Source organism: Lagenorhynchus albirostris, chromosome X (assembly GCF_949774975.1).
Source record: "Lagenorhynchus albirostris chromosome X, mLagAlb1.1, whole genome shotgun sequence".
Taxonomy (NCBI): Eukaryota; Metazoa; Chordata; class Mammalia; order Artiodactyla; family Delphinidae; genus Lagenorhynchus; species Lagenorhynchus albirostris.
This window is the reverse complement of record NC_083116.1, coordinates 41684467-41694923: the sequence shown is the minus strand read 5'-3', so window position 1 is coordinate 41694923 and position 10457 is coordinate 41684467. Positions and strand designations below refer to the sequence as shown.

The 10457-nt window shown below is 39.1% G+C and overlaps 1 protein-coding gene across 1 annotated transcript; it reads right to left on the bottom strand.

The window, feature by feature from the left end:
- Positions 1-349: 349 nt before the first annotated feature.
- On the bottom strand, positions 350-1305 carry LOC132513531 (TATA-box-binding protein-like). The gene is given in 3 exon segments (XM_060137996.1): positions 350-959; positions 961-1022; positions 1024-1305. Coding segments are annotated over 3 exon segments (918 nt in total). The 3' UTR covers positions 350-385.
- Between the last annotated feature and the right edge of the window lie 9152 nt (positions 1306-10457).

Genomic DNA, 10457 nt, shown 5'->3' with positions numbered 1-10457 from the left:
TTGTCCCTTAAACCCACTTGTCAACAGCAGTAAGTGTTTAAAATCTAAATATAAATAAATGGGCAGCTCTGACCGAATAGCAGCCCAGTTCGAGCAACTTACAGTAACACTTCAGTGTTCTCTGTGCAGAAATAATACCCCTTCCTGGCATTCTTATGGGGTACACATGCAGGAGAGCTTCACTTCATGCTGCAACCTACAACCGAACATCCATCCTCTCATCACATGGGGCCATCCACAACACCACTAAATGTACCAAAACTGATTTGTTAAAAAAAAAAAAGCAGAAACTAACACATTATTGTAAAGCAATTATACTCCAATAAATATGTTTTAAAAAATTAAAAAACAAGTGGATGGGGGAGACAGGAATAGATGACAGCCATTACGTTGTCTTCCTGAAACCCTTTAGAATAGGGTAGATGTTCTCAAAGGCTTCATAAATTTCTGCTCTGACTTTAGCACCTGTTAATATAACTTGTCCAGAAACAAAAATAAGGAGAACAATTCTCGGTTTGATCATTCTGTAGATTAAACCAGGAAATAACTCTGGCTCATAACTACTGAACTGTTGGTGGGTAAGCACAAAATCTTCTAACCTTATAGGGAATTTCACATCACTGCTCCCCACCATGTCCTGAATCTTGAAGTCCAAGAACTTAGCTAGAACACCCAACTTCTGTACAACCCTGGCATATTTTCTTGCTGCTAGTCTGGACTGTTCTTCACTCTTGGCTCCTGTGCACGCCATCTTCCCAGAACTGAATATCAGTGCAGTGGCCTGGGGCTCTCTTATTCTCATAATTACAGCAGCAAACCGTTTGGGATTATATTCAGCATTCCCTGCATGAAGTACAGTGGTCTTTAGGTCAAGTTTACAACCAAGATTCACTGTGGATACAATATTTTGCAGCTGCGGCACAATCCCAGAGCTCTCTGAGGCTGGCGTGGCAGGGGTAGGTAATGGGGGTCATGGGGGAGGGATACAGGGGAGTGGTGCCCGGCAAGGGTGCGGTCGTTAAGAGTTTGTGAGTGGAAAAGCTGTGGTGTCTGGCCCGAGGCTCCCTGGGTTGCCTGCTGGGACGTCGACTGCTGAATGGCTGCCACTGCCGCCTGCTGCTGCTGCTGCTGCTGTCTTCGCTGCTCTTCCAATAAAGACAGACTATTGGTGTTCTGAATAGGCTGTGGAGTCAGTCCTGTGCCATAAGGCATCATTAGACTAAAGATAGGGATTCTAGGAGTCATGGTACCCTGAGGGAAGGCCAGGCCCTGGGCATAAGGTGGGAGGTTGTTGTTCTGATCCATGAGGTTCATTTACTTCTTGGCAAATTAAAACCTTTTGGACTGTAAATCGCCTCAGCATTTAGTCTTTTCCTAGAGCATCCCCAGCACACTCTTCTTAGTGACTTCCTTAACTCTCTGGGTTATCTTCATGCACACCAAGAAACAGTGTTGCTTATTCTCAGAAAAGAGAGTTGTTTGTAGAATCTCCTCATTTTTTGGTCAAATCTGACATTTTTTTGATATAATCACTGGAGTCACTGCAGAGATAACTCTCACCTTCTTATCAGGAATAATTTCCTCCATCCTTGCCTCCTATAACTCTATCTCAACTCCTTGATTGTTTCTTTTGTTAACATTTACAATTTACAATACTTCTATTCATGTATTTTGCTTTGTTTAATGTCAGTATCCTCCACTAGACTGCAAGCTCCATTTTTGTTTGTCTTGTTCACTGCTGATTTCTCAGGTCCTAGCCTGGAATAAAATGAACTCTACATAGATAATACTTGTTGAACCAAAAAATTTAAAGTAACAGGCATGAGGGCTTCCTTTCATAGATTTTGGCAGTCTAGCCTAATGGACACAGGAACCTCTGATATCAAATTCAGCCTTCCAAGCAATGAGTAGTCCTTCCCAGACCCACTTCACCTCTAAGGAGATTCAACATGGCTCTGTTTAGCCAAGGTCCTTTAAGGTCTGTGGAAGAAGGTTCTGAGCCTGGAGTCTATGAATAGGATTGGTGGTTTATGAAACCTCAGAAATTGTATATAGTAATTTGTGAATATGTTAATCTGTGTATTTTTCTAGGGAAAAATTCTACAACTTTGATCAGATTCTTAAAGGAGTTCATGACCCAGAGAAGGTTAAGAATCACTCACCGAAGGGTCTTTTCCTGGGATAACTGCCAGCCAGAAGTCCTGAACTGCTCTAATTAAAATGTAATTGGAGAATGTAGCTGAAACTACTATTTCCTTTGAGCTTTTCCTGGAGCTATGATCAGATCTGCTTGAGCCTTCCCTGGATTTGGGGTACATTTTTGGCATTATATAATGTGCCTTAAATCTTATCTAGTCATGCTCTGCCCCCTGTGACCCACATTGACCTGGATGCTGTTTCCTGCCTAATCTTAGATTCTGACCAGACCTGCGCCAGTGTCACAACCATGCTGATATAACCAGCACATCCTTTTGTCTGACTCAGCTCTGTCAGGGATCTTCACTGGTCCCAGACTGATGGATCAGAATTATTATGTCATTGACCAAGACAATAAAGTAGGAGTGGAGGGAAAACTGATTCAAGAACTCAAGATCAGAAAGCAAATCTGATCATATGAGTCACATTGGGGCTTGTCTGATCATATGAGTCACTTTGGGGCCTTGTGAAATGCAGATAAAACAGATTCTATCCACCCTGACCTACTAAATCACAATCTTGAGGGGAGTGGTGGCCTGGAAATCTGTATCTTAACAAACTCCCACTGTGAGGTGAGTGTTATGATCAGGTAATTTTGGGAAACTTTATGTCTAAATTGCAATTCATCGGTTCATCTTGACACTTGACTTTCACAATCACAATTTATGACATTTTAATGATTGGAAATGTTCATATTTCACGAAATTAATTAGGTAGAGAATTTTGAACAGTGTATGAAGGCAAAGTTGTGGATTTAGTCTTAATCATTCAATTTACTCTAATTTATGTTCAAGCTGAAATATTACATCTTCTCAGTCTGTGTCAAATTGTTCTGTAGCTGATTTTCATCAGGGTTCTTTTTAGTATGACATTGGTTTCCCCCAAATCTGAGGACCTTTAGGTTGTGGTTTACCCAGTTTATGCTCAGGAACTTCTTCATGAAGAATTTAAACATTCCTTTATTTAGCTTGTCTTTCACCACTATTAAGTCATCTTTGTATAAAGATCACTTTTATAAAAATTGAGCCTCATAACTCGTACTTTCCAAATGAGGAAATGGACACTCAGAGAAGCTATTTGATTCACCCAAGATCACAGAGCTGTTTAGTAGCAGGGTCAAAGCGTAAAGCTGTTCAACTGTTCTGTGTTGATTGAGCACTTACTTTATCCAGGTCAATGAACTCACTGATGGGGATACAAAGATACAAAAGACTTGGTCCCTGCCCTCAAGGAAGCCCAGGTCTTCAGATTCCAAAATGAGTCAGGTATCCTGAAGATGCTGGTACACTGCTAATATCATTTGAACTTCATTAGAGAAAATTGTTTTTAATCTTGACTCATATTTATAAAAACAATTTTTGGGACTGTGGCAGGAGAAAGAGAGGTTATGCACTATTATCCTAAACACATGTTGTGTTTTTGGTCTGTACAGCACTTACATTTTCTTAAATTATCAGTTAAAATTGGGAGAGTTCACATTTAATATCTAGATTTCTGGATTCTCTTTAAAAAAACCCCAAAAATCTGGCCTTACTGGACCAATGTTCCCTTGTGGCAGTAATTCTCTGGAGGTGAGGGACTGCTGCCAAATTTTTATGGGCTGGTGCTAGCAGTTCATATAGTTCCTAACCAGTACGTTGCACACACTCCTATTGCCTACCCAACCCCTAGAGCATTTAAGTTTGCTAACCCTGTCCACTAACTTCTGTGGCTACCAGTTGTTGTCTGAACTGTTCCTGACAGCAGATGGCAGAAACAAGCTGTGTAATTTCCATTTCCCCTACAAGTAGGAAAGATGTACTGTAGCAACAATCGACTTCTGAAGCTTTTCTTTTTTCCTCTAAAAACAAAACAAAACAAAACAAACAAACAAAAAACAACCTACGGTCACTAGATTTTAGCTGAGTCATATTTTGACAAAGTAAGTGGTGAGAAAGGGATTTGGTGTCAATTGTAGCAACAATTGACTTCAGAGGCTTTTCGTTTTTCTTCTTAAAAAAACCCCTAAGGTCATAAATGTAAGACCAGATACTATAAAACTCTTAGAGGAAAACACAGACAGAACACTCCTTGACATAAAATGCAGCAATATTTTTTTGATCTGTCTCCTAGAGTAATGGAAATAAAAACAAAAATAAACAAATGGGACCTAATGAAACTCAAAAGCTTTTGCACAGCAAAGGAAACCATAAACAAAATGAAAAGACAACCCACAGAATGGGAGAAAACATTTGCAAACGATGCTACCGACAAGGGAATAATCTCCAAGATTTACAGACAGCTCATGCAGCTCAGTATCAAAAAAACAAACAACCCAATCAAAAAATGGGCAGAAGACCTAAATAGACATTTCTCTAAAGAAGAGATACAGACGGCCAACAGGCACATGAAAAGATGCTCAACGTCATTAATTATTAGATAAATGCAAATCAAAACTACAATGAGATACCAACTCACACCTATCAGAATGGCTATTATCAAAAAGACAACAAATAACACATCTTGGCCAGGATGTGGAGAAAATGGAACCCTCCTGTACTGTTGGTGGGAATGTAAATTGATACAGCCACTCCAGAAAACAGTATGGAGGTTCCTCAAAAAATTAAAAATAGAACTACCATATGATCCAGCAATTCCACTCCTGGGCATAAATCCTGAGGAAAACATGGTTCAAAAGAATACATGCATCCCAGTGTTCATTGCAGTGCTGTTTACAATAACCAAGATATGGAAGCAACCTAAATGTCCATCAACAGATGAATGGATAAAGATGATGTGGTATATATATATATATATATATATATATATATATATATATATATATATATATACACATACATACATACACACACACAATGGAATATTATTCAGCCATAAAAATAATGAAATAGTGCCATTTCCAGCAACACGGATGGACCTGGAGATTATCATACTAAGTGAAGTAAGTTAGACAGAGAAAGACAAGTATATGATAGCGCTTATATGCAGAATCTAAAAAAAATGATACAGATGAACTTATTTACAAAACAGAAACAGACTCACAGACTTAGAGAATGAACTTATGGTTACCGGGGTGGCAGAGGGTGGGGGGAGGGATAGAATGGGAGTTTGGGGTTGACATGTACACACTGCTATATTTAAAATAGATAACCAACAAGGGCCAGCTGTGTAGTACAGGGAACTCTGCTCAATACTATGTAACAACCTAAATTGGAAAAGAATTTGAAAAAGAATAGATACATGTATATGTATAACTGAATCACTTTGCTGTACAGCTAAAACTAACACATTATTAATCAATTATACTCCAATATGAAATTAATATTTTTAAAAATGAAATTAAAATTAAAGAAAAAGGGGAAAAAACCCTACGGTCATTATATTTTAGTTGAGCCATATTTTGACAAAGTAAGTGGTGAGAGAGGGATTTAGTATCAGTAGTGAGAAGTAGCCCATTGTGTGCAGCAAGAATTTAGAAGGCATGAATGGAATAGCTAGCCAGCAAAATAACCCTGAAACTGAGAGGTAGGGCAAGCTGGCTTGCAGCCACTTGTTGGGAACCTTTTCCCACACTATATACAAAAATGAGCTCAAAATAAGTCATAGACCTAAATGTAAGAGCTAAAACTTTAAAACTATTAAAAGAAAATACAAGAGTAAATCTTTTCTGACTTTGGATTAGGCAATTGTTTCTTAGACATGACACCCAAAGTGCAAGCAGCAAAAGAAAAAGTAGTTAAATGGGACTTCATCAAACATCAAAATTTAAAACTTTTGTGCTTCCAATTATATCATCAAGAAAATGGAAAGACAACATGCAAAATGGGAGAAGATTTTTGCAAATCATATGTCTCATAAGGAACTTGTATATAAAGGACTCTTACAACAGAACAATGAAAAACAAATGACCTAATTTAAAAAAAAGGTCAGAGGATATGAATAGACGTTTCTCTAAGGAAGATATACAAATAGAAAATAAGCATATAAAAAGACATTCAACCTTATTAGTCATCAGGGAAATGCAAATCAAAACCACAATGAGATACCATCTTACTCTGCACAGGATGGCTAAAAAAAAACAGACAATAACAAGTGCTGACAGGGATGTGTAGAAATTAGAACCCTCAAGCATTGCTGATGGGAGTGTAAATGGTTCAGCTACTTTGGAAAACAGTTTGGGTATTCCTCAAAATGTGACCTAGCAATGCCATTCCTAGATATATAGCCAAGAGAAAAGAAAACATATGTCCACACAAAAACTTGAACACAAATATTCATAGCATTGTTATTAACAATAGTAAAAGGTGGGACAACCCAAATGCCCATTAATTGGTGAGTAGATAAACAAAATGTAGAATATCCATACATGGAATAATATTCAGTTACAAAAAGGAATGAAGTACCAAACATGTTACTATATGGATAAACCTTGAAAAATTATGCTAAATAAAAGAAGACAGACACAAAATGATTCTATTTATTTGAAATGTCAAGAATAGGTAAATATGTAGAAACAGAAAGTAAGTTAATGGTTGCCAGGGCCTACAAGGAAGGGAGATCAGGAGTGACTGCTAAAGTGTACAGGGTTTCTTTTGGGGTGATGAAAATATTTTGAACTTAGTAGTGGTGGTTTAACAACTCAAGGGATATACTGTAAACAACAGAATTATATACTTTCAAAGGTTGAATTTTATAGTATGTGAATTATGTCTCAATAAATTGTTATTGTTGAAAAGGGCACATTAGCTATTAGCCTCCTGCAGCGCTTTAGGATCAACTGTAAGAAAATCACTTTTTTAATATTTAAGGAATATGGTTTAGTGTGAGCAATTTATGGGTGATGGAATGTGGGTTAAAGCAGCTATGGCTGTGGCCCAGACCCCCTTCTCTGTCTTCTGTAGGGCAGTAAGCTAGGGGAGAGGACAACTGGCAGCAAGGAAAAATGGGAAAGTTGGAGAGAAAGAGTCCAAAGTGAGAAACCTACCCTGGGGTTGAAACTACCTTACTCTCAATGGATGAAAAAGATGAGGTCATAGAGCTTCCATCTCTCTTGTGAGACATCAGAGATCATCCTGATAATAATGTCCTTCCAACAAAAATAGAGCATGAACAAAGTACATTTCTCAGCAAGGCCAAAGATAGGCAGGTCTTGTTGTTAGGGATTGCCTGACCAGAATTTTCTCATTTCATCCTAAATCTACTGAGTTCCACTGAGTTCACACAAACACACACACACACACACACACACACACACACACACAGAGCGAGAGCGAGAGCGAGAGCGAGAGCGAGAGCGAGAGAGAGAGAGAGAGAGAGAGAGAGAGAGAGAGAGAGAGAGAGAGAGAGACAGAACCCAACATTTTATGATGACCAAATTAATTATTTTGCTGGAGAAAATGATGGCATGGCTCTCAGCAGGCTCCAGCAAAGCTAAGCCTAAAACATCAAGATTCTTAGTCACCCAGACTGCAAACCCTGTTGTTTAGCTGGCCCTCTTCCCTCTCTTGGGCTCTCATCCATGTCTACTTAGTCATCACGGTCTATTGATTTATGTTTCTCATCTAATGTACCTCACATCTGTCCCTCTGTTTTCAATCCTCTTACCACTCTATCAGACCAGATGCTCATTAACTCATGCTGGAAAAACAACTGAACTAACTAATGGGGAGAAAATAAAAGTGTCTGTTTAAGAGCTAACTAACTACAAATTTCCTCTTAGGGGGAAGAGATCTGTGTTTGTTTTAGCAAATGCTTTGATGGATCTTTTTTTTTTTTTTGATGGATCATTTTGATTGCTCAAAGATTACCCTTGGGGCATGGTTGGAATAAACATGGAGCTAAACATCTCTGCTTGAGAAAGTAGCAGTAAGGCCAGAGTTTGGGTATTTGTGATCTGAGGAAAACTAGGGAAAAGATTGAAAGATGAAGAAGGAGAATTGAGCAACATTGAGAAATCTCAAGCCATATTAGAATGGCTAAGGAACTTTCAATGTGAGAGATATTTAATTTTAAGTTGTTTGCTGTTGTACTGTAAATACTTGGTCCTTCAGTAAAATCTGTGAGCTCACAGCTATTGGTAGTATATGGGAAAGTGAAGAAATCAAGGAGTGAGCAAGGAGGCAACACAGTACAGAAAAGGAACCATATATCCAGGAGGCATGAGAAGAGAATGAGAACATAGTAGAAGTAGAAACTCACAGACATTGGTGACCAGAATTAACATAAGCATCAAACCTTCCCCAGAATCTCCTAAATCGTAAAGGGCACAATTGCCCCAGCAAGCCAGGAGGCTTACGGCCTTGCAGGGCCTGAATCTTTATCACACTACCCCTGATTGTTGGTTACTTACTGCTCTTCCAGTTTCACTCTTCATCCCTCCTCACTTTCTCCATGCTTTGTGTCCAAGGAGGAAATCGACCTATATTGACATCATTAATGGGCTTCCTTATATAATGGCTTTCTTTTGGGTTCCACCATTGAGAAGCCCTGGTAGGAGATCTGAGGAGAGTGAGGTCAGGGTATTTATTCACTCAACTCATTCCCTGTAGGGTCACAGTGGGATGGCTAAGCACAGTACCTGACAGATGACCCTCTCAACATCTCTCTCTCTCATCAACTAACTTCTCACACTTCTCCCTCTCTTTCCTCCTCTACTCCTCCAGTACTAGGAGGGGTAATAACCCTACTGTTATTTGTCCCTGGGTACTTTACCATTCCTTATGATTTCCTTACACCCTACTCACAACTTTGTTAAGAGTCCCTCCCTTTTTTTTGCTGGCACCCTGACTAATACAGTCATTAGGCCTTTACATCCATTACCTTAGTTAATTCTCACCACAACTCTATGAGGTAGATATTACTATTAACCTTATTTTACAGGTGTGAAAATATGAGGCAAGGAGAGGTTAAGTAACTTCTCTGAGGACCTTCTGACTCTGGGGATTAGGCTTCTATACATGTTATTTTTTTTCCCACTCCAGTAATATCCCTGCATCCAGGCTCTAAGCCATCTGATACACTATGGCCAGATTATTCCTCCTAAAGCATTCATGTAAGGCCCTCTAAGATCTGGCTCCTATCTACCTTTTATCTCCCCTATACTTTCCCTCTGTACAAGCCTTCCAATCAAGTTAAACTGGACTCTTCAATTTTCCCCAAACATATGATATTAGTCCTACTTTATCATTCTACTCATAAGGTACCCCAAGCCTACTCTCCTCACCCCCATTCTATCTCCTTCTATGGTAGTTTCCCTCTTCCCTTTCCTTTAGGCCCAGCTGAAATTCTCCATTCTCCATAGAGTCTGGCTAATCCCAGTCTTGCCACTTTCTATTTAGGTGACCTTCAGTGAGTCATGCTAACTTCTTTGAGTCAGTGTCCTTAACTGTGAAATTCATATCAGTTGCTGGTCTACTGATCTCAAAATACTTACTAATACTAACTGATCTCAAAGTGGCTCAGCAATGAGGCCACCCAACCTAGGAACCCTTTTCTTCCGTAGCTTAATCAAGATTTTCACAAGTGATGTCTTACGCTGAATATTTGCCAATCATTTTATGGTTGCATAGCATCTGAACCCCCTTCATGTATGGGGGAGTTGTCTGTTGTGTGTATCTTGGTGGAAGAAAGTGCCCTGTCTCTCACTACAGAGCTCAAGAGGGGCCAAACATTCTTACTTCCTGCTCTCAACAGCTAGGATACAGATATATGACCTAGGCTCAGCCACATGACCTAGGTGTTTAGCTCCTTCCCAAGACTTTTTTTTTTAACTTTCTATTTTATATTGGAGAATAGTTGATTAACAATGTTGTGCTAATTTCAGTTGTACAACAAAGTGATTCAGTTATATATATACATGTATTTATTCTTTTTTAAATTCTTTCCCCAATTAGGTTGTTACATAATATTGAGCAGAGTTCCCTGTGCTATACAGTAGGTCCTTGTTGGTTATCCATTTTAAATACAGTAGTGACTTTTAATATGGAGGAAGTGGATACAGAGGCACTTGGAGATTTTTCACTAGCCATAGTTTCACCATTCTTCCTAGGCTACAGCATAGTTTAGTGGTTCTCCAACTTTAGTGTACATCAGAAACTCAGTGTGATGTATGTGTGCGTGTAGGGGGGCAGTGTTCTTGTTAAAGTGCATTCTCTCCTGGCTCCTATATAGCTCTGCTACATCAGTATCCTTCAGAGGGGGGTCCAGGAGTCTTCATTTTCATAAACTCCTTAGAGCTTGGTGATTCTAATACACACTAAAGT